This window comes from Oncorhynchus mykiss, chromosome 27 (assembly GCF_057628025.1).
Source record: "Oncorhynchus mykiss isolate SJ-2025 chromosome 27, ASM5762802v1, whole genome shotgun sequence".
Classification (NCBI taxonomy): Eukaryota; Metazoa; Chordata; class Actinopteri; order Salmoniformes; family Salmonidae; genus Oncorhynchus; species Oncorhynchus mykiss.
In genome coordinates, this window is record NC_143048.1 from 23887988 (window position 1) to 23912741 (window position 24754).

Genomic DNA, 24754 nt, shown 5'->3' on the forward strand with positions numbered 1-24754 from the left:
TATATATATATATATATATATATATATATATATATATATATATATATATATATATATATACACTTGTATATATATACAAATTGGGGGGGCTTATCTGTTTTGCATGTTATGTTGGCATTAATACGTGTCAAATATCAGTTTGCAAACAATGTAAAAAATATATATAATTGCGTTAACAAAGCTACATAGAAACATGGTCTCTTTTTTGTTTTCTTGAGTAAAGCAGCTCCAAATACAGGTGTTTCAGCCTAGCTCAGTGCTTTCTGTGGTGGTGGGGCGGGCCAGCAGAAAATAGGAGCATTGCGCCGTAATTGGCTCAGTGTTCTGTCACTCATGGGGACCTTACTCAATCGCCAAGCTTAAGTCCTTAGAAAGGGTAGACATCCAACATTTCAGCCCTTTGGGTGCTGCCATAAAGCTATATTACAAGTGCCCTTCCAAGAAGGCTTAAGTTCATTGGCCACAGAAAGTAAATCAAATCACGTTATATGTACAGTAGCTTTGATTGGACTTACTTTCACAATCTTAGCTAGCAGTCATCATCATGAATCAAGTCTACTGGCAAATCCTTTTTAATCCTTGTCATATGAAGAGAAATAATGAAGAGAAAATATAGATAAAACGTATCAGTGCTCATCGGCCATTGGACATAAACATATCACAAAAGTTTGGAGATTGCAAATTCAACAATGAGTGGTTTGGAAGGAATCAGTGACAGTGGCTAACTGCAAGCATTGCAACTGGGAAGTCAGGAATGCACAGCTCAAACTGGGAAAATATGTTTTGAACGGTCATTCAACTCAGAATTGTAAATCTGGCATCTTTCTCTTTAATGACAAAATTTGCCCTGGAAGGACCACCTCGCCACTTTCATGTTCAAGCACAGCACAACAACGTTAATCCAAAAATGTACTGTATGCTGCTGCATAAATTATGTAATATGCCAGGGAGATATGTATACTGTAGCTAAGAAGGTAATACTAAGTGTACAGTGCCTTGCAAAAGTATTCGTCCCCCTTGGTGTTTTGCCTATTTTGGATTTTTATTTGGATTTCATGTAATGGACATACACAAAATAGTCCAAATTGGTGAAATGAACAAAACACAACTTGTTTAAAAAAAGATTAAAATAAAAAACTGAAAAGTGATATGTATTTACTCCCTTTGCAATGCCCCTGAATAAGATCTGGTGCAACCAATTACCTTCAGAAGTCACATAATTAGTTAAATAAAGTCCACCTGTGTGCAATCTAAGTGTCACATGATCTGTCACATGATCTCAGTATATATACACCTGTTCTGAAAGGCCCCAGAGTCTGCAACACCTCTAAGCAATGGGCACCACCAAGCAAGCGGCACCATGAAGACAAAGGAGCTCTCCAAACAGGTCAGGGACAAAGTTGTGGAAAAGTACAGATTAGGGTTGGGTTATAAAAAAATATCAGAAACTTTGAACATCCCACAGAGCACCATTAAATCCATTATAAAAAAATTGAAAGAATATGGCACCACAACAAACCTGCCAAGAGAGGGCCGCCCACCAAAACTCACGGACCAGGCAAGGAGGGCATTAATGAGAGAGGCAACAAAGAGACCAAAGATAACCCTGAAGGAGCTGCAAACGCTCCACAGCGGAGATTGGAGTATCTGTCCATAGGACCACTTTAAGCCAGAAAAAAGCCATTGCTTAAAAAAAAAAATAAGCAAACATGTTTGGTGTTCAGCAAAAATAATGTGGGAGACTACCCCAAACATATGGAAGAAGGTATTCTGGTCAGATGAGACTAACATGTAGCTTTTTAGCCATCAAATAAAATGCTATGTCTGGTGCAAACCCAACACCTCTCATCACCCCGAGAACACCATCCACACAGTGAAGCATGGTGGTGGCAGCATTGGGATGTTTTTCATCGGCAGGGACTGGGAATCTGGTCAGAATTGAAGGAATGATGGATGGAGCTAAATACAGGGACATTCTTGAGGGAAACCTGTTTCAGTCTTCCAGAGATTTGAGACTGGGATGGAGGTTCACCTTCCAGTAGGACAATGACCCCAAGCATACTGCTAAAGCAACACTAGAGTGGTTTAAGGGGAAACATGAATAGTTACGCATGCTCATGTTTTCAGTTTTTTTGTCTTATTTCTTGTTTGTTTCACAATAAAAAATATTTTGCATCTTCAAAGTGGAAGGCATGTTGTGTAAATCAAACAATACAACCCCCCCAAAAATCTATTTTAATTTCAGGTTGTAAGGCAATAAAATAGGTAAAATGCCAAGTGGGTGAATACCTAGTAGCTCATGTGCTTCACCCTAATAATTTGGTCTATTTTCACCAAGGCGGTATTGTAAACACATCGTTCCGGGCCGGTGTGTGCTTGTTTACTAACTTTTTTTGTACAGCTTTAAGGGTCAAATGGTGTTATATGACGTGTATCTTTTTTGACACCCAAAGACCCAAATGGCGTTCAATGTGCCTCACCCTAATAATTTGGTCTATTTTCTCCTCTTAATTTCGCCTACTGTTCTAACTTGGTGGTGCACATGTAGCCTATAACCAGTTTTAGAGAAATGTAATCATTGAATATTGTAAGAGCTTTCATTGTCTGTTTATTTGCCCCCTTTATTTATCCTACAGTTCTGACTTGTGTACAGGGAGAACACTAAGAATGGCCCATGTTCTGAATTCTGTCGCTCTACATTTCAAAAGTGCTGAACAAATAGTTATATTGACTACGTCCGTCGTCGCTCGCTCAATAATGTCTTAATTGACATTACAGATTGCCTCTTATCTGCTTGTTGTCCCCTTATGCCATAGTTTGTACATCTTATTTGTCAGTAGAAACCACATTTGTTTAAACAAGTAAGCCATATCAGCTGTTTTTTTTAAAGCAGTGCATTATGCTGAATGAACTGTTTCGCTGCCAGATAAGGCTCCGCTGAAAGCCAGGTTTAGCAGTGGTATTGTGTTGGGACTGCTATACGGACCCTAACAGTTTGTGGGCACTGTTTGTCACAATTAATGTATTGTTTAGTGTTGTGTTGTGTTGTGTAGTGGCTTTGCTGGCATGCATCCCACATTTGTTTTTTTGCTCCACCAAGATTTACATGTTAAAATCGCCATTCATGTTAAAATCGCCACATTCAGCAGAGGAAGTGTTAACGTGTAGTTTAAGGGCAGCTGTTTGTAAGAACACACAAAGACAGCACTCTTAGGGCCTTCTCCTGCAGGCATTTTGGCAGAATGGCTAGCCACTATCTTCTGCACCATATCCAGTCCATTTCTATGCTCTATGATTTGCTCAAATTCCTCGGTTTTTCCAAAACTGCTCAAACAAGATGACACCACAGAGAACTTTGCTAACATGGTCTGATGAAATAAAGTCATTGTTGGGTGAGAGGTTTTGAGACGGTTCCATTATTTTATTTTGGGCACTCACAAGTAGGTCAGAGGCAGAGCGAACGGAGACTGTGACAGAGAGGGCTGTGGTGGGGACTGAGTAAACAGCAGCACATGATGTTGTTTTCCTGGGAGTCCTTGCATCCAATGCCACCAACCCTCGCAACCAATGCCCTCAGGAACTCCCCCTTAACCAGCCCCTTCCACACGGTCTCACCCCCTTCCCATAACGCCAACCCACGGCCACTCGCCTCTGACATTCACATTGCCAAAACACACTCTCACTCACTGGAAATAAGCTAGGTTCTGCATTGCAGTCCCTGTAGTGTGATCGATATGAGAGCCAACAAGGTCTTTGTCAAGTAGGGGTGTCTTCCTTCTTGAGGAGGCTGGATCAGTAAACTAAAGGGCTACAGCTGCTAAGGTCTGACCTGTGATAATGTGCCAAGAGGAAACTTGTTTGGCTTACTGGCATACTGTCACATGGCGATATACAAAGCCATGGTAACAAGATTCATTCAGCCAATGATCTCAAAGGTTATAAACCTAGGATGTGTTGAAAGTATAATCAAAAGAGGACCATAGCGCTCTCCCAAAAGTTTGGTTGGTCTGTAAAACCCATGAATCCTTCTTCAGTTCATAGGTTACACACTGAAATAAGCAGAAACGTCAGAATATAAATATATATATATATATATATTTTAAGAAATAAGCTTTATGCAACATCTTTTTGAGTGCAGAAGTTGAAAGTATAAAAACACTTGAAGGATTATAATGTACAGTGAATGCATATTGTAAAAGAGAATGCCCACTGGAACTGAATTCCCTAAAACCACCAAACAGCTCAAATAAACCATACTATTCTGGTCAGAGCACAGCCTGTGAGTACAAAGTAGCAGTAAGAAGGTCATGTGTCACACCAGACCAAGCTGAGATGATGACAAAATGAGTGAGTAATGCCCTCCTGTACCCTGTACTAGATACGATGCCAGGCCAACAACTGAGCCCTGGATGTTTACAACCTGAGGGAGAGGAGGCAGAAACTCGTTAACACCCCGCCATGTCTCCAGGTATTAACTATTCATACTGTGTGTGGCACCTGGAGTTACAGTTACATCCCAACGCTTCGAAGCGGGTTATCAGTTTTCTCTGACAGTAGCAGCAAAGGTGTGGATTCAGACACTCAGCGTGGATCGACTGTAGGGTTAGTTTAAGATCATTAAAGGTAGAGTTTGATTTAGATACTGCAATGACTAGGATTCAGGCACTGGGAGAGGGTCTGAATATTTGGAATATATACAGGCAGCTTTGACTTCAACTTCACTTGTATAACTTCAATAGGAGATACTCAGTCAGTTGATTAGAGGAGCGTCTAGCTATTTAGAACCATTGTGTTTCAGAATAGTTCACAGGCACTGATGTCCATTATCTTCTGAGCTGTAGAGGATAAATACTAGAGTCTATCACCATGAGATCATTCCCAAACAAAATGTGTTGATTCAAGTTGTTGATGTGAGTCTGAGCAATAGAGTAAATACCCTCTCAGCTCCTCACGCACATAGCCTAGATGCATGGCATATCTATGACAATATCATGTACTTGCAGTGTGGCCTAGGCGTGCCTGGTGTGTCAGGCTTGCCAGCCCTGTGGTAAATAGGCACGCACCCAGATGGGATGCCAGGAGATATAAGTGGGTGATATCTGAGAGGGCCTTCCCGTCCTCGTTGATCAATTATGGAGCAACATGACAGGGACAGTTTAACCCTGCCAGCACAATGACAAGAATGTTCATCCCCATAGCCATATATTTATTAAACGTTTTTTGAATGAGCAGCAGGAGAGACAGAATACATTACAAATACGGACCTCAAACAGTATCCTGTCAATTGTAGCCTGCTTGTTTAAGGGCGGTGAATGAGTGTCTGTCATTGGGTCCCTGCACGTTTTCATCCGTGAGCTATGTTTGCCTGTGGGTGTTACCTGTGTGTGTGTGTGTGTGTGTGTGTGTGTGTGTGTGTGTGTGTGTGTGTGTGTGTGTGTGTGTAAGACAGTACCTGTGTGTGTCTGTCTGTGGGCCTCCAGAGCATCTTCAGCAGAGAATGTAGCTCCACACTGATCACACACCAGGGCCTCAGCTCCAGCTGCAGGGGGAAATCACAGTCATGTGTCATCATCAAACGCTCAACATTTGGTGTACATTATTTTGTGAGATGTAAACATTCAAGTATACAGTATGAGAAAACAGCCAGCAACTTGTACAAAATTATTTGAATCATGTTGTAGAGGGTGCAACTGAATTTGAATTTATGGTTATGGCAATCAATCAACATCTGAATCTCAGATGGCTATAAAAGCTGCACTTTTATTTCAGAATCAAACCACATTTTTTATAGGTGAGAAAGCTGCTCTATTTAAAAGTCCCTAAGTACCCATTCTCTTCTGTAAACACTTTTGGTTGTTTACAGTTACATAAGGAGTCACACACAGTACAAAAGAACAAAACCCAGTGGAAAAAACACAACTCTGGCCAAACAAAGGCACCAGACAGTGTTCCGTGGCCTCTCTCTTCCACAGTGAGGAGCTTAGCTGAAGAGTTGTATTTACCCTGTTATCATGCTCTGAACAGTGTGCAGCCTGTCTACCTGAGTTGCCACAAAAGGACTGGGTGTTCTGTGCACAGCAGACGCTCTGCTCTGAGCCCGCAGCATAGGCCTTTATCAGAAACCCTACAGAGTCAACACTCCCTAGCCATCTCCCTCAGTAACACACAGCACCCTGCTCACCTTTAGAATGCCCTTGTCTGTTCCTATGAAGAGATCAGAGGAGACAAGGGCAATGACACCACTCAGCTATAGGAGATGCCAGTTGCTCTGACAAATAGTGATACTGCACACAGTGGGTGTGGGCGAGTACATGCATACACACACACACACACACACACACACACACACACACACACACACACACACACACACACACACACACACACACACACACACACACACACACACACACACACACACACACACACACACACACACACACACACACACACACTGAATATACACTCCCAGCTGTTTGGATGTGGGCTGGCTCTCGGTGAGATGTAAATCGGTTTCAGATCCATACTGGCCCAGGGCTTATTCACTGATCTATTTTCTGCTCAGCTGGCTTTAAATGAAGTTAAAATGACTCATTAAAACGCCCACAAGCTTTGGAAACTGGGAGCGCTACAGCCTAAATGTAGTCTTCTTTCAACTCTCCCCACCTCCCTGTACAGCTGCACTAGTCCCAGTGCTGTAGCTAGCTACAACCACCTCATCCACAGATTTCACCTCATTTCAGATCCTTGAACATTTTCGTGAAAACAAAACATTTCAGCATACTATGTAGCCTTTACCTAGGTGTATTGTGATGTACTGCAGGGCTGTCCTTGGCTGTGTTATGTTCTATGATAGTGTGTCCAATGTGTTACGTTCTGTGACAGTGTGTCCAGTGTGTCATGTTGTGCTGTTGGGAGATTGTGTGTGATTAGGGAAGAAGAGAACATTGTCTTGTGCCGTCAAAGGCATGGAGTGTGCTCTCATCCATAAACCATCAAACTGTCTCCAGACGCGGCTGCAATAGCCCTCCATCAAAACACTTTGTCTGGCATACCAAAATACGAGCCAGCATCGAGCTGAATACCAAATCAGCCCATTAGAGCTGTGGCGCACTGGCTCCTTAGCAACCAACAGAGGATCTAAAGGCTGCTATGGGCTATACGGCAACACACAATGACAATGAAATAAGATCAAACTCTCTTTCTTTGTACAATACAGAGGCTATATATTTTGTGTGTGAATACAAACCAGATGAAAGAAGGTTTCAGAAATCTATTTTGTAATGAAAGATCAAAGTATCTAAATGATGTGTAACAGGCCTATATAACACACACTATAGCCAGTATGTCTCATCAGGTCATACCGATGCAGACAGGATGAGTAAAGGAGAGTAGCCGTTAGCCAACTAGTAGAATGTGTCTAGACCTGATGCAGCTATTGTGTTCCCATCACGGAGTTCCAAACATGGAATTTCAAACTCATCATTAAATCTACACCTGGATTTAAAATATGTCTACTGTGAGGAGGTCAGGTAGTTTATGAGCACTGTTTGGAGAAAGGGAACCTCTCATCTGTCAGCCGTCTGTCATCTCCTAACACTTTTACAGATATCAGAGGAGAGGAAAGCCAGGGAGGTATAGCATTCCTTGTGTCTATTCTTCCTAACATCAGAGTGGAGTTTCTGTTTATATTTTAGTTTCATTTTTAGCCCCTCTCTCCGCCTTCTCCCCTCCCCTTCTCCTGCTCTATTTTGGATAAAGTGGCTGGGAGAGCAGTCAAGTCTGATTAAGTCGCAGTTTGGGTACAGTGTGTTCCTGGACACACATCTGCGAGCGAGCCATCACACACGCTTCGGAACACTGGCAGAACACCCAGGCCTGCCGGCAGCTGATGATGTCATCACTCAGAGGGACAGAGCTGGCGAGGAGCCAGACAGACTCTCCGAAAACACACACACACACACAGACAGATACAACAGAGAGAAGACAAAGAGAAGACAGAGACCCTGAAGAACTGACACATACAGACAGGCGACAGACAGGAAGAAGCCTCTTTCCTTTAACACATATCTCATGTTCCTCCCTCTTCTAATATACGTGTGACATCATGAACTGGTGCATGTGAAAACAGCACAGTCCTGTTATGGGTATTGTAAATGGAATGTACTCTATTATTGGCATGATATGGCAGCGTTACCTGAGTGAGAGAGCATGTGCATCCTGAGCCGTACACTGTCCATGAAGTGTTTGCCACAAAACTCACAGCCGTGTTCCTTCTCTCCTTCACTGTGCAGCTTCCTGTGGGGAGAAAGGACTGGGATGAACCAATGACTGAGGTCACACAAATAGCAGACATTGGGCTCTAAAACGTTTTGGTGCTTTTCTCTGAAGTGTTTTCAAAAGGCAGAGGCATCATTGTCCTTGTAGAGAAAAGCATGTTTCATTCCGTCATGAAAGCAACCCTCTCTTTGTACTGCTGCATCATTAGAGTTGAGAGGTCTCTAAGAGTTGTGAGTCACACGGTATCCCACTGTACGAATGCAAAAGGAGAACAGACAATAGAAATTTCAGGGATAATTTTAGAAACACAATACAAATAAACGTGCTGACACCCACGTACACATACAGACAAAAACACAAACACCCACGTACACATACAGACCAAAACACAAACACCCACGTACACATACAGACCAAAACACAAACACCCACGTACACATACAGACAAAAACACAAACACCCACGTACACATACAGACAAAAACACAAACACCCACGTACACATACAGACAAAAACACAAACACCCACGTACACATACAGACAAAAACACAAACACCCACGTACACATACAGACAAAAACACAAACACCCACGTACACATACAGACAAAAACACAAACACCCACGTACACATACAGACAAAAACACAAACACCCACGTACACATACAGACAAAAACACAAACACCCACGTACACATACAGACCAAAACACAAACACCCACGTACACATTCAGACCAAAACACAAACACCCACGTACACATACAGACAAAAACACAAACACCCACGTACACGTACACATAGACACAGACAAAAACACAAACACCCACGTGCAAAAAACACAAACACCCACATACACATACACATACAGACCCAGACAAAAACACAAACACCCACGTACACATACACATACAGACAAAAACACAGACACACACATATACACATGCAAACCAGACAGGCAATCCTCTCATAACAAGTACAAAAAAGGACTCGCCGCTCTGCCTGCAGCAAACCCCATCATATCATATCACACACGTTCAGTCATGCGAGGCATCATCTGTACTATTATCCTAATATTCCCCTCTGCAGCACAATGGCCAGACAGCAGTCCTCTAGACAGTTATAAACAGACCACAGTCAAAGGACAGATAATCTAATATATAGTACCAATAAAATATTATGTCAACAAAACTCTCTTCAATTAAATCAAGAACACCCACGAAGTACATCAAAATATAAAACAGAAAAGAGGATTTTCAACAGAAAACTAGAGAGATTCACTATAAACCAGACACCTCATACAATTCCTAGCTTTCTCCTTTAGATAATTCACTTAATCTCTCTCTCCCTGTTCTCTCCACTCAGAAATGTCAATGTGACTGAGGTGGATGATGCTCAGTGACCTGTCTCCTGACATTGACTAGCTTCATTACAACACCAGCAGTCACCAGAAGGACTGACTCCTCCAACCTTCAAACCTCTGCCTATATCCATGACTGAGCATTGGCTAGCTAACACACTACTGGATGTTCTGTGTCATCAGGCTCATTCAAAACCCGGAGTGGCACAGGCCTGAAATGCCATCTGCGTGGGAGGAGAAAGGGTAGAGGTTGGTGCTCTGATACTGATGATGGCTTGGTTGATTGATTTAGTTATGGGACCTGTGCACCTGTCTGTAGACCTGTGGACCCCCCTCCCACCCCCTTTAAACCAACCAACCTCTAGTTTAAACCCACCAACCTCTTTAAACCAACCAACCAACCAACCTCTAGTGTAAACCCATCAACCTCTAGTCTAAACTCACCAACCTATTTAAACTCACCAACCTCTTTAAACTCACCAACCTTTATTCTAAACCCATCAACCTCTAGTCGAAACCCACCAACCTATTTAAACTCACCAACCTCTTTAAACTCACCAACCTTTATTCTAAACCCATCAACCTCTAGTCGAAACCCACCAACCTCTTTAAACCCACCAACCTTTTTAAACCCACCAACCTCTTTAAACTCACCATCCTCTTTAAACTCACCAACCTTTAGTTTAAACCCACCAACCTCTAGTTGAAACGTACCAACCTATTTAAATCCACAACCTCTGGTCTAAACCCAACAACCTCAATAAACGCACAAACCTCTAGTTTACACCCACCAACATCTACTTTAAACCCACCAACCTCTATAAACTCACCAAACTCTAGTCTAAACCCACCAACCTCTATTCTAAACCCATCAACCTGTAGTCTAAACCCACCAGCCTCCAGTTTAAACCCAGCAACCTCTAGTCTAAACCCACCAACCTCTTTAAACCCACCAACCTCTTTAAACCCGCCAACCTCTTTAAACCCACCAACCTCTAGTCTAAAATCACCAACCTCTTTAAACTGACCAACGTATAGTCTAACCCACCAACATCTTTAAACCCACCAACCTCTTTAAATCCACCAACATCTAGTTTAAACCCACCAAACAATTTAAACCCACCAACCTCTAGTCTAAACGCACTAACCTCTAGTCTAAAACCCACCAACCTCTTTAAACCCACCAAACTCTTTAAACCCACCAACTTCAAGTCTAAAATCACCAACCTCTTTAAACTGACCACCCTCTAGTCTAACCCACCAACATCTTTAAACCCACCAACCTCTTTAAATACACCAACCTCTTTAACCCACCAACCTCTAGTCTAAAATCACCATCCTCTTTAACCCACCAACCTCTAGTCTAAAATCACAATCCTCTTTAAATACACCAACATACACCAACCTATTTAAACTAACCAACGTATAGTCTAACCCACCAACCTCTAGTCTAAAATCACCAACTTCTTTAAATTCATCAACCTATTTAAACTGACCAACCTATAGTCTAACCCACCAACATCTTTAAACCCACCAACCTATTTAAATACACCAACCTCTTAAACCCACCAACATTTAGTTTAAACCCACCAACCTATTTAAATACACCAGCCTCCTAAACCCACCAATATCTAGTTTAAACCCACCAACCTATTTAAATCCACCAACCTCTTTAACCCAACAACCTCTAGTCTAAACACACTAACCTCTAGTCTAAACACACTAACCTCTAGTCTAAAATCTCCACTCTCTTTAAACTGATCAACCTACAGTCTAACCCACCAACATCTTTAAACCCACCAACCTATTTAAATCCACCAACCTCTATAAACTCACCAACCGCTAGTCTAAACCCACCAACCTCTTTAAACCCACCAACCTCGAGTCTAAACCCATTAACCTCTAGTCTAAACCCACCAACCTCCAGTTTAAACCCATCAACATCTTTAAACCCACCAACCTCTTTAAACCCACCAACCTCTTTAAATCCACCAACCTCTTTAAATCCACCAACCTCTTCAAACTCACCAACCTCTTCAAACCCACCAACCTCTTTAAACCCACTAACCTATAGTCTAACCCACCAAACTCTTTAAACCCACCAACCTCTTTAAATACACCAACCTCTTTAAATCCACCAACCTCTTTAAATCCACTAACCTCTTTAAACCCACTAACCTATACTCTAACCCACCAAACTCTTTAAACCCACCAACCTCTTTAAATCCACCAGCCTCCTAAACCCACCAATATCTAGTTTAAACCCACCAACCTATTTAAATCCACCAACCTCTTTAACCCAACAACCTCTAGTCTAAACACACTAACCTCTAGTCTAAACACACTAACCTCTAGTCTAAAATCTCCACTCTCTTTAAACTGATCAACCTACAGTCTAACCCACCAACATCTTTAAACCCACCAACCTATTTAAATCCACCAACCTCTATAAACTCACCAACCGCTAGTCTAAACCCACCAACCTCTTTAAACCCACCAACCTCGAGTCTAAACCCATTAACCTCTAGTCTAAACCCACCAACCTCCAGTTTAAACCCATCAACATCTTTAAACCCACCAACCTCTTTAAACCCACCAACCTCTTTAAATCCACCAACCTCTTTAAATCCACCAACCTCTTCAAACTCACCAACCTCTTCAAACCCACCAACCTCTTTAAACCCACTAACCTATAGTCTAACCCACCAAACTCTTTAAACCCACCAACCTCTTTAAATACACCAACCTCTTTAAATCCACCAACCTCTTTAAATCCACTAACCTCTTTAAACCCACTAACCTATACTCTAACCCACCAAACTCTTTAAACCCACCAACCTCTTTAAATCCACCAACCTCTTTAAATCCACCAACCTCTTCAAACTCACCAACCTCTTCAAACCCACCAACCTCTTTAAACCCACTAACCTATAGTCTAACCCACCAAACTCTTTAAACCCACCAACCTCTTTAAATACACCAACCTCTTTAAATCCACCAACCTCTTTAAATCCACCAACCTCTTTAAATCCACTAACCTCTTTAAACCCACTAACCTATAGTCTAACCCACCAAACTCTTTAAACCCACCAACCTCTTTAAATCCACCAACCTCTTTAAATCCACCAACCTCTTCAAACTCACCAACCTCTTCAAACCCACCAACCTCTTTAAACCCACTAACCTATAGTCTAACCCACCAAACTCTTTAAACCCACCAACCTCTTTAAATACACCAACCTCTTTAAATCCACCAACCTCTTTAAATCCACCAACCTCTTTAAACCCACTAACCTATAGTCTAACCCACCAACCTCTTTAAATACACCAACCTCTTTAAATACACCAACCTCTTCAAACCCACCAACCTCTTTAAACCCACTAACCTATAGTCTAACCCACCAAACTCTTTAAACCCACCAACCTCTTTAAATACACCAACCTCTTTAAATCCACCAACCTCTTTAAATCCACCAACCTCTTTAAACCCACTAACCTATAGTCTAACCCACCAAACTCTTTAAACCCACCAACCTCTTTAAATACACCAACCTCTTCAAACCCACCAACCTCTTTAAACCCACTAACCTATAGTCTAACCCACCAAACTCTTTAAACCCACCAACCTCTTTAAATACACCAACCTCTTTAAATACACCAACCTCTTTAAATCCACCAACTCTAGTCTAAAATCACCATCCTCTTTAAACCAACCAAGCTCTAGTTTAAACCCACCAAGCTCTAGTTTAAACCCACCAATCTCTAGTTGTCACGTCCTGACCTTAGTTCCTTGTTTATGTCTCTGTTTAAGTTTGGTCATGGCGTGAGTTGGGGTGGGCATTCTATGTTTTGTATTTCTATGTTTTGTATTTCTGTGTTTGGCCTGGTATGGTTCCCAATCAGAGGCAGCTGTCGATCGTTGTCTCTGATTGAGAACCATACTTAGGCAGCCTGTTTTTCCCACTATGGGTTGTGGGGTTTTCTGTACCTGTGTTTTCCATACAGAACTGTTTCGGGTTTTAATTTATTTCTCTTGTTCTTTTGTATTCTGTGTTCAGTTTATTAAATATATTATGGATACTTACCACGCTGCGCATTGGTCCGATATTTCATACTCTTCGTCAGAGGAAGAAGAAAACCGTTACACTAGTCCAGACCCACAAACCTATTTAAACCCTCAGCCACTGGTTAAACCATCAACCAGTGGCGTCTACCTTCACATGCTGAGAAGCCTTTAGATCTCTGTACAGGCAAGCTACTCTCCTTCCTCCCTCCTCACTAATGCAAAGGAATGCATACCAAATGCACTCAGAGACAGTTTTAAGTACGAGGCACATCTAATAAAAAATTATCTTACAGAATTGCGAAAATGTTTGCAACTTTGTAAACAGCTTCATTATGCCACACCATGTCTGCTAAGCTGCCAACAAAGACCTATTTCATACCTCTTATGAAATCCTTCTATTCAGGCACAAGAGCAGGTGTCTTTTTAAACATATTTAACATATTTAATATCATTGCTCCCAGCTCTTTTCTTTGAAGTCTTTTAATGTGTTAAAAGTTAATTAAGACCAAAAAAAAAAACGGCAACCTTTAAATTAGAAGTTGTACACTACAATTTATCTCTTCCTTCACATCCTAACAAAACAATTAACCATTTAGCATGGCGACTCCAGACTCACCACACACACACATACACATTCCACATCCTTCCGTCTGTCTCTCACAGACCTCCTAGTGTATAGTGAGTGACCAGACAGAACACTTTGTGGGTGAAGAGGTGACATAAGCGAATTGCAATTTACTTTGATTACCAGCATTTACTAAATTATCACAACATTATAATAATTTGCATTCTGCTAAAATAAATGCTGTTTCACTCTCCAACAAAATACCTCCTTCAATAATACCTAGATATCCATTATACCTGTATACCCCTAGAAATATAACAGTGAGTGGTGTATGCAGTCAGCTAAACTATGTGCTCTACCTGTGTTGCTCCATGACCTCTCTGTCGTGCAGCTGGAGACCACAGTCCCCAATGTTCTGAGTCTGACTCTGGCCCTCCCGCCTCATCCCTGCTGCAAACTGTCCCAGCCTGCTGAGGATCTCCCTGTGGAGCAGGCCCTGGTTCAGGAGCCCCCCATAGGCCCTCAGGTCCAGGGACATGGCCAGGGAAGGGGCCACCGACATGGGCATAGGCAGCCCCACCTCCCCTATGTGGTTGGAGGGCATGGAGGAGTAGAGGGAGGCCAGGTGTTTCTCAGCCAGCCCAGGGAAACTGTCCAGAGGAGAGTTGTTCCCCACTATGCCCCCCTCCTCTTGGCCCGAGTGCTGCTCTCTAGCAGATGTGATGACACTGCCTCTTTGGGGGGTCCCCGGGCCCTCTTCTCTTGGCTGGTCCGACTCACAGCCCCCCTCCCCTCCGTTGTTGGACCGGCCATTGGCTTCATCCACCTGCATGTTATTGTCCTCTGTCTTTATCCTCTTAGCCAGAGGCAGGAAGGGCTCCTGGGCTCCATTGAGGCTGTACTGCAGTGGAGACTGACCCAGGCCCTCCAGACTAACCCCTCCATCTTGTGTTGGGCTGGCTACAGGGAGCCCCATAGGTAGTCCCCCTGGCCCAGAGGGACTCCTGTCAGTCATGTGGTACAGTGCCAGGTGGTGCAGGGCGGTGGGGTTGATACCACCCTCCTGCATGGAATGCTTCTTGGAGATTAGCATGTTCCTCCAGTGCCTTGCCCTGCTTTGTTCACTCTCTCCAGACCCGTGGTTCCTCCCACTCAGACTCAGGTGGTCCTGCTTCTCCTCTGACTGGATGGTCTCCAGGACCTTGAGGCACTGCTCCTCCAGGTACTCGATCTCCAGGATCTCAGCGGCATACAGCAGGTCATCCAGGTCCTCGGCCGTGGCCTGCAGGGAGGCCGTGTAGGCATACTCCAGGATCTGCTGGAAGGTCTTGGGGGAGAGGAAATCGAGTGCGTAGCGCAGGCTGCTGCGGTGGAATAAAATCTCAAACATCTTGCTGGTGCAGGCCAGGACGGTGCGGTGGGCCGGGAACTCCTGGCCATCCACCGTGATGATGACGTCACACAGCGTTCCCGACAGACGCATATGATTGGCCCTGTGCAGGAGCGTGGCGGGGAGGGTGGGGTTGTGGAGCTGGAGAACACCCATCTTAGTCAGATGATCCGTACAGCCTCGGACCCTCTCTGAGCCCACGCATGAGGTGTGTTCTATCCCACCTGCTTTCCTTCAGTGTGTCTATAAGTCTAGATAGAGGAGAAACCACATGAAATATTACATCTCAGACCATGGTAATGAAGAATGGTCTGGTTGATTGCCATGGTGTTTGTAAAAACATTAGAATTATGTTGTGTGTCAATATCTTGCATGTTCCACAATTGTAGAGGGAAAAGTAATAATACTTTAGCACTGGATGACCAAATGTCAGGGACTGGGCTAAAATGTTGATATTGTATAGTAAGTAATATGTCACTATAAGGAAATACACTGGAAGCAAACACAGGGGATTTATAGGCTCCCCAAATCCAGCAATGCCCCATGAGGTCTGTTTGAGACTGGTTACATATGCCTACATGCCATAGGCTGCTAGCAGACATTATGCCTCGATCACACCTACAGCTTAATTGCGCAAAATAGTATACAAAAGTTAAACATTCACCTTCTGCTACCATTTCTGTCGAAAGTATGCACCAAACAGAATGCACTGCAACTGCCTCTGCAACGTAATGCTGTAAGGCAAACGTAACACTCCATTGGAAATGAATGTACTTCTGGTGTTCCCGAAATGCAAACCCTGTCGGTGTGATCGAGAAATTAGCACTGCTGGATGATATACAGTACCAGTCAAAAGTTTGGACACACCTACTCATTCAAGGGTTTGTTTATATTTTTACTATTTTCTACATTGTAGAATAATAGTGAAGACATCAAAACTATGAAATAACACATATGGAATCATGTAGTAACCAAAAAAGTGTTAAACAAATCAAAATATATCTTTATTTTAGATTCTTTAAAGTAGCCACCCTTTGCCTTAATGTCAGCTTTGCACACTCTTGGCATTCTCTCAACCAACTTCATGAGGAATGCTTTTCCAACAGTCTTGAAGGAGTTCCCACTTGTTGGTTGCTTTTCCTTCACTCTGCGGTCCAACTCATCCCAAACCATCTCAAATGGGTTGAGGTCAGGTGATTGTGGAGGCCAGGTCATCTGATGCAGCACTCCATCACTCTCCTTCTTGGACAAAAAGCCCTTACACAGCTTGGAGGTGTTTTTTGGGTCATTGTCCTGTTGAAAAACAAATGATAGTCCCACTAAGCGCAAACCAGATGGGATGTTGTATCGCTGCAGAAGGCTGTGGTAGCCATGCTGGTTAATTGTGCCTTGAATTCTAATTAAATCACAGACAGCGTCACCAGCAAAGCACCCCCACACCATCACACCTCCTTCTCCATATTTCATGGTGGGAACCACACATGTGGAGATCATCCGTTCACCTACTCTGCGTCTCACAAAGACACGGCGGTTGGAAACAAAATTTTGACTCATCAGACCAAAGACCAAAATGTTGACATCAGACCACCTGTCTAATGTCCATTGCTCGTGTTTCTTGGCCAAATCAAGTCTCTTCTTCTTATTGGTGTCCTTTAGTAGTGGTTTCTATGCAGCAATTCGACCATGAAGGCCTGATTCACACAGTCTCCTCTGAACAGTTGATGTTGAGATGTGTCTGTTACTTGAACTCTGTGAAGCATTTATTTGGGCTGCAATCTGAGGCTAGTAACTCTAATGAACTTATCCTCTGCGGCAGATGTAACTCTGGGTCTTCCTTTCCTGTGGCGGTCCTCATGAGAGCCAGTTTCATCATAGCAGAGGTAACTCTGGGTCTTCCTTTCCTGTGGCGGTCCTCATGAGAGCCAGTTTCATCATAGCAGAGGTAACTCTGGGTCTTCCTTTCCTGTGGCGGTCCTCATGAGAGACAGTTTCATCATAGCAGAGGTAACTCTGGGTCTTCCTTTCCTGTGGCGGTCCTCATGAGAGCCAGTTTCATCATAGCAGAGGTAACTCTGGGTCTTCCTTTCCTGTGGCGGTCCTCATGAGAGACAGTTTCATCATAGCAGAGGTAACTCTGGGTCTTCCTTTCCTGTGGCGGTCCTCATGAGAGACAGTTTCATCATAGCAGAGGTAACTCTGGGTCTTCCTTTCCTGTGGCGGTCCTCATGAGAGACAGTTTCATCATAGCAGAGGTAACTCTGGGTCTTCCTTTCCTGTGGCGGTCCTCATGAGAGACAGTTTCATCATAGCGCTTGATGGTTTTTGCAACTACACTTGAAGACACTTTCAAAGTTTTGGACATTTTCCAGATTGACTGACCTTCATGTCTTATAAAGTACTGGTGTTTCTCTTTTCTTATTTGTGCTGTTCTTGACCTAATATTAACTTGGTCTTTTACCAAATAGGGCTATCTTCTGTATACCACCCCTACCTTGTCACAACACAACTGATTGGCCCAAATACATTAAAGAAAGAAATTCAACAAATTAACTTTTAACAAGGCACACTTGTTAATTGGAATGCATTCCGTGTAACTATCTTATGAAGCTGGTTGAGAGAATGCCAAGAGTTTGCAAAGCTGTCATCAAGGCAAAAGGTGGCTACTTTGAAGAATCTCAAGTATAAAATATATTTGGATTTGTTTAACACTGTTTATGTTACTACATGATTACATGTGTTATTTCATAGTTTTGATGTCTTCACTATTATTCTACAATGTAGAAAATAGTAAAAATAAAGTAAAACCCTTGAATGAGTAGGTGTGTCCAAACTTTTGACTGGTACTGTGTATCGAGATATGGTATCAGACATATGGTAGATATGGTATTTGCGCAGACACTGTCGGTGTGATCAAGGCGTAATGTTTTTAGGGGTGGCCACTCTTAAACCAATATAGCTCATATAAATAAATGCTACAACAAATAGTTACATGATTATTGGTTGTATTTTCTGACCTTCAGTGACCACTGACCCATATCCACTTGATGGGTAATGCTGAAACTCAGCCTGGGTAGTTCAGCAACAGAGCGCATCAGGTGCAAACGGAGCTTTGATGGAATCACGAATTCCTACCCCAAAACACCAGCATTTAAAATGATATAGTCACTAAATCTCTAAACATGAAATAATTCACTATCGCCATAATGTTAAACTGTATAGGAACAACATATAGCCTGGGCGCACCGCACATCACGGCTCAGTCACGTCTCTCTCTGTCTGATCGTACCGCGAGCATACTAAGCAGTCAAGTTTTTAAATCCCTGTTACACTAACTGCGGAGAAACTTTAGGCTCAATAACATTTTCGGAAATGTGAACACGTATACAATAACACAAAGGAAATGCCATTTAGTAAATATGTCAACTAATAATTTAACATTGTCCATGAATTGCAAATAGGTTGAATAATAGCTATTTCAGAAAGTATATTCGAATCACCTGTGCAATGGCAGTATTCTTGCAATATTTTTCACTATAATTCTCCTTACCTTAGTGGCCTGTTATGTCCTCACTTAGCCGGTTGATTGCTTTAACATTCAGGCAACATAATGGCAAGGCAATTCACAGAACCCGCTCCAAACTCATCCACACTCCAAGTAGGCAAATCATCACCCAGGCGACGTCACAGCTTTGAATGATTGTCCTCTGTTCCCGGTTCTATCAAGGCTGGAAAGAGAGACATCTACAGGGCAACAGTCCTCACAACCTAGGTTTTGTGCAGTGTGAATAAAAGTCAGTAGTCTTTAGATCCAGATGCAATTGAAACCAATTAGTTCAATGAACCATTATTAATCACTTACTGAAATAGTATAAATTCAGATTTAAAAAATACTGGTAGATCTGCCTGGGTGATATGGATCTGACCTTGGCTCATTACAATTTTATTAGTCACTCTAGTCTAGAGAGTGGAGCAACAGGAGTCACTAACTCAGGGACTCTGGGAATACAGCAACAGCAACACATTATTATACTCTGTTACCATCTAACATTCTCCCACTTCTTCACCTAATCTAGAATGTAATAATTTAATACCTTCATCAAGGAGTCATATTACTTTATCATCAAGGACATTGATATAGGCTGGCAAAAAAATACTACACTTGTAAATTGTCATTTCATGCCACCTAGTGCTCACACTTATATACTATATCCACAAACAAGATGGGGGAATAAGGCAGACTAATATAATGAGATAAAACAAGGATTTGCCATGAAAACAATGGTAAACAGCGTGAGGTTCCAAAACCTTGTTTTATTTTGTAAATGGGTTAGTATTCAGACTGTACACCGCTGAGAGCAGAACGGTCCACTGGGTTTGACCCAATAAGAACAAGAGGCTCCAGAGACAAGGGACAGGGTGGGAGGATGACAACAGCAGAGGGTTGTATTGTACAGGTTCTGGTATGACTGTTCTATGCCACTGAAATACTGAGGGGAATGATTGTTTACATGAAAGTGGCAGTACAACATATTAGCATTTTGGAGTGTTGTTTTCTTCTGTTGTCAGATTACCAACCTGCCCTCTGTCTCTGGCATTATAAAGTCAACAGGCAACAAGCTCATGATGCCTGCTATTGTACAAAAACTAAATAAATTCAAAGACAACATTACAGAACACTTGAACAACAACTGGGGACTAAAATAAAGCGTTTTATAGGCCTGAACAGACCTCATTCTGATAACTCCCTCTCATAACTCAATATGAAACTCACATTGCCTAAATAAATATAGGTATGTCTATTTGGGTTTCTGTTACACATATTTTATAAAGTACAGTTTGAATTCATCATGCCAAAAACTCAACATATCTCCCCAGGCTGTGTTACAGGCCACAGTAGACCGCTGTGTGACGGGGAGAGATCAACAACTGTATATATACTGTATGTGTCACAATGACCATATTAAGTCATTTGCTGTACTGTTTTCATAGATACCATTTTAAAAAGAATATATAGGTAAACCTTTCATGACAAAGCTATGTAGATATTATTGAAAGTGACGACAAGACAATCCACTGACACAGTCACAGTGCACAAGCTCGCAGTCAGGAGTGGAAAAGAAACCTTTCCATATAGAGAGTACAAAAATGCTTTTTAAAGATTTTTGCTTCAAAAACACGATGTTAAACAATAAAAGTCAGGCATTTGATTTGTTTTCTTGTGAATATGATAAGATACTCATCATAGTTGATGTTAAAACACGGAAGTGGTGAAGCTTGGGCCATGATGAGACATTCACTTAGATCACTTAAAGATCTTCTCTACAACCTTTCTCTGTGAGAACCATTGGATCTGTTGCACTTTGTTCTATCTTGTGCTCCATTGTGAATACCGGTACAATATTAGCTGCTCAATACGCACTTCTCCATTTAGCACAATATAGTATTCATTTTATGAACCCCCAGGTACAGTGAGTTGAAGACATCTCATATGATAACTCCTGATACGTGGTTTCTCTGAAACCAGAGCATTCCCAGCACTGTGGGCTGCTACAGGTCAGTCTCTGTCAGTGAAACATGAAAAGAATCTGTATGATAACCCACCCTAATACAGACATAAAGAGTAAAACAGTCAAATGTTTCAAACAAAACATTATGAACCATTTGCAAATCAGACATGCAAACAAACTATTCGATGAGACTATTCGATGAGACTAGCCCTCAAACATTTGAACAATGTAACATGGAAATAATAAAGTAATGTCTATATAGTCAATCTCTTCATATATATATATATATATATATATTATACATTGAGTGTACAACACATTAGAAACACCTGCTCTTTCCATGACAGACCGACCATGTGAATCCTGGTGAAGGCTATTATTGACGTCATCTGTTAAATCCACTTCAATCAGTGTAGATGAAGGTGAGGAGACAGGTTAAAGAAGGATTTTTAAGTCTTGAGACAATTGAGACATGGATTGTGTATGTGTGCTATTCGGAGGGTGACTGCGGAGGACAAAATATTTAAGTGCATTTGAATGGGGTATGGTAGTATTTACCAGGTACACTGATTTGAGTGTGTCAAGAACTGCAACGCTTCACACTCAACAGCTTTCCGTGTGTATTAAGAATGGTACACCACCCAAAGGACATCCAGACAACTTGACACAACCGTAAGAAGCATTGGAGTCAACATGGGCCAGCATCCCTGTGGAATTCTGTCGACACCTTGTAGAGTCCATGCCCCGAAGAACTGAGGCTGTTCTGATGGCAAAAAGGGGTGCAACTCAATAGTAGAAAGGTGTTCCTAATGTTTTGTACACTCAGTGTTATGTTCCTGAATAATCCATTGTTTATCTGCAACCGCACTGAAAACAATTATAACTCTGAGAAATGTTGTTTCCTATACCACTTGAGATCACTCAAATTGTGTTCTTTAGTGCTCAATGGGTGTAGCAAAACAAATCATATGTGACAATATTTTACTTTTGCACAATCAGATTGTGCTCTAATGGACTCTATTGCACAGACGCATGTTGTTGTTCTGAGAATGCAGAAAGGGCACTGGAAAGAAAAACTGCTGCAGACTGTAATGAGTGTTGCTGCCGCCGCCATCTTGGGTGGGCTGAGGCTGCCCAATCATGCCTTGCTGTCGCTTGTCTGTGTGACATCGTTGTGTTCTGTGGTCACCTCTGACTGGGCTGTCTTCACCTCCTCCACTTTACTCTTCTCATCTCCAAATATCTTCCTGCAATGGAGAGAATATTACAAATGAACAGTCATTACAGTCTATCTGCAATGTAATAGAGAAACAACAACAGCTGCGTTCAAACAAAAAACACCCCAAATACACATTTACATTCTAGCAGACGCTTATGCAGAGAGACTTACAGGATACATTAGGGTTAAGTGCCTTGCTCAAGGGCACATCAACAGATTGTTCACCTAGTCGGCTCAGGGATTCAAACCAGCGACCTTTTGGATACGGGCCCAACTCTCTTAACGCTACTTTTCCAATATATTTTTGGACAATAGCCATAGGTAGTAATTGTTAGACGATTGATACCAGCACAAGTAATATAATTACAGAGCACCTCTGAGTCAAAGCGATAGAGCAGTACTAAGGACCACATAATAACCAAATGATCGTCTGTTGCAGTGTCTGGGTGAGTGAAAGGCCAGATCTAGTCTTTGGCCCTTTCTCCAGCCTAAGAGCAGTAATAATGCCCGGCACTGTCATTACAACACTGCTACTGCACAACCTCCACAACACACTCTACAAGGAGTACCATACTACTACACAGCACTGTACACTCCACATGATGCTACCTACACACAACCACTACCATGGCAATGACTACAGCACTTCTGTCACCATTACACAAGTCTCATTAATTAACAATTATCACCACTGTTACCACAATTGACTACTACAATTTCACTTCACAGGACAAATGGAAGGTTGGTGACTGAGCGATAATAGAATAGAAGTTAAATGGGCACACAAAAACATTGACACGTATAAACCTCTAGAGGGAGCCATACTCGTTGTTGAGTGGAGCAGCCTTGGCCAGACTGTCTAACTCCTCCAGAGCAGGAGGGCCTGAGGCCTGGAGGTCTGCCCCGAACCCGTCTCCGTTAGCCTGGAAGGAGGAGGAGGAAGGGACAGGGGCAGGGGAGGGAGTGGGACTACTCTGAAACCCAGTGGACCCTGCTGGGGGCAGGGAGGGGCTCTTAGTCACCACCCCATTGGTCAACTCAAACTCTATCTCTGGGGCTTGGGGCTCTGTGGTGATGGGTATGTGGGGGGTCAGGGTTGGTGTTGGGGTGTCGTAGGTAGTAGAGGTAGGTGTGATAGTGACCGTGGGGGCAGCAGGTGTGGCAAAGCTCGGAGCAGTGGGAGCATTAGGGGCAGGTGTGGGGGCACTTGTGGGAGCAGGAGTGGGAGTGAGAATGTCTGGGAAAACAAGGGCAGATTTGGTTGTGTCCTCATGAACGATAGCAGCAGTTACATCAGCATTGAAGGCAGTAGTAGGAGCACTAGGGACAGATGTGGGAGTGGTAGTGGGGTCTATATTAGGGACAGATGTGGGAGTGGTAGTGCGGTTGATATTAGGGACAGATGTGGGAGTGGTAGTGGGGTCTATATTAGGGACAGATGTTGGAGTGGTAGTGGGGTCTATATTAGGGACAGATGTGGGAGTGGTAGTGGGGTCTATATTAGGGGCAGGGGTGTGAGTGTCTTTGGTAGTAGAGTCAGGTTTGTCAGGGTCAGGGGCTGGTGTACTAGAGCCCAGGACAGTAGGGGTACCAGGGACAGGGGTAACAGTGCTGGTGGCAGTAGGTGCAGGTTTATCGGTGGAGGTGTCAGAGGCTGGGAAAGTGAACGCCATAGGAGCAGGAGAGGGAGCAGCTTTCCTCGTGTTTTGGATAGGAGAGGCAGTGGAGGGGGAAAGAGAGGGACTGTCTGGGGCAGATTTCCTGGAGGCCACAGTGGTGAAGTGGGTAGGTGTGGGGCTCTTGGGAGTGGGAGGAGAAGGAGCAGGTCTGTTAGAGTTTCGACGCCTAGGTGGTATTGGAATAGGGGACTTTTTAAGAGATTTAGGGCAATCTGTGGCACTAACAGCAGTGGCAGACATTTTGTCCTCTGCTCTAGGAGAGCTGTCTTCTAGAAGGTCTAACAGGGGGGTTGCTGTGATGTCAGAAGTGGAGATGAGGGGGGTTGGGGGGGCTGTGTTGGACTCTGAGGTGGGTGCCGGGGCGGGGGCAGCGGCAGGCAGGGGGTCAGTAACGGGGGTAGACAGGGGGTCAGTAGAGGGGGCAGACAGGCTACAGGTGAGTGCGGTGCTCTCGCTAGAGGGGCTGTCCTGGGCGGGGTCATAGATTGTGTTGGCTGTGTCAGAGATGGTGGCTACAGATGAGAGGGTGTCCAGAGCCAGGGCAGCCAGCCTGGGAGAGAGAGCAGGGAGAGAGCAGAGACACACACACTAGACACTGAGGTGACTGGGACCCGATGTGGGGACTGGGGAGGAGGGGTGGACATGAGGAGCAGGCAGGAGGTTAGGGTTAGGGGAGGCATGCAGTTAGATAT

General features: G+C 43.2%; 2 protein-coding genes across 8 annotated transcripts in view; both read right to left on the bottom strand.

The window, feature by feature from the left end:
• Positions 1-19340, bottom strand: part of zbtb16b (zinc finger and BTB domain containing 16b) — a 30734-nt gene extending 11394 nt beyond the window's left edge. Inside the window, exons 1-5 of one of the 2 annotated variants that reach the window (XM_021588035.3) lie at positions 19205-19340; positions 18672-18785; positions 14627-15908; positions 8198-8298; positions 5453-5539 (exon numbers count right to left, since the gene is read on the bottom strand). In XM_021588035.3, the coding sequence (XP_021443710.1) occupies positions 5453-5539; positions 8198-8298; positions 14627-15813 (1375 nt within the window). In that variant the 5' untranslated portion in view covers positions 15814-15908; positions 18672-18785; positions 19205-19340. The remainder of the gene's footprint in view (positions 1-5452; positions 5540-8197; positions 8299-14626; positions 15909-18671; positions 18786-19204) is intronic. The other variant, XM_021588036.3, reaches the window with a different exon arrangement.
• Positions 19341-19948: 608 nt separating this feature from the next.
• The window catches only part of ncam1b (neural cell adhesion molecule 1b), a 113271-nt gene continuing 108465 nt past the window's right edge, over positions 19949-24754 (bottom strand). For 3 of the 6 annotated variants that reach the window (XM_090223616.1, XM_090223615.1, XM_090223621.1), the window contains 2 exons: positions 23209-24612; positions 19949-22411 (listed from right to left, as the gene is read on the bottom strand). In XM_090223616.1, coding sequence (XP_090079742.1) covers positions 22303-22411; positions 23209-24612 — 1513 coding nt within the window. In that variant the 3' untranslated portion in view covers positions 19949-22302. Of the gene's footprint in view, positions 22412-23208; positions 24686-24754 lie in introns of all 6 variants that reach the window. The other 3 variants (XM_090223618.1, XM_090223617.1, XR_016492461.1) reach the window with 2 other exon arrangements.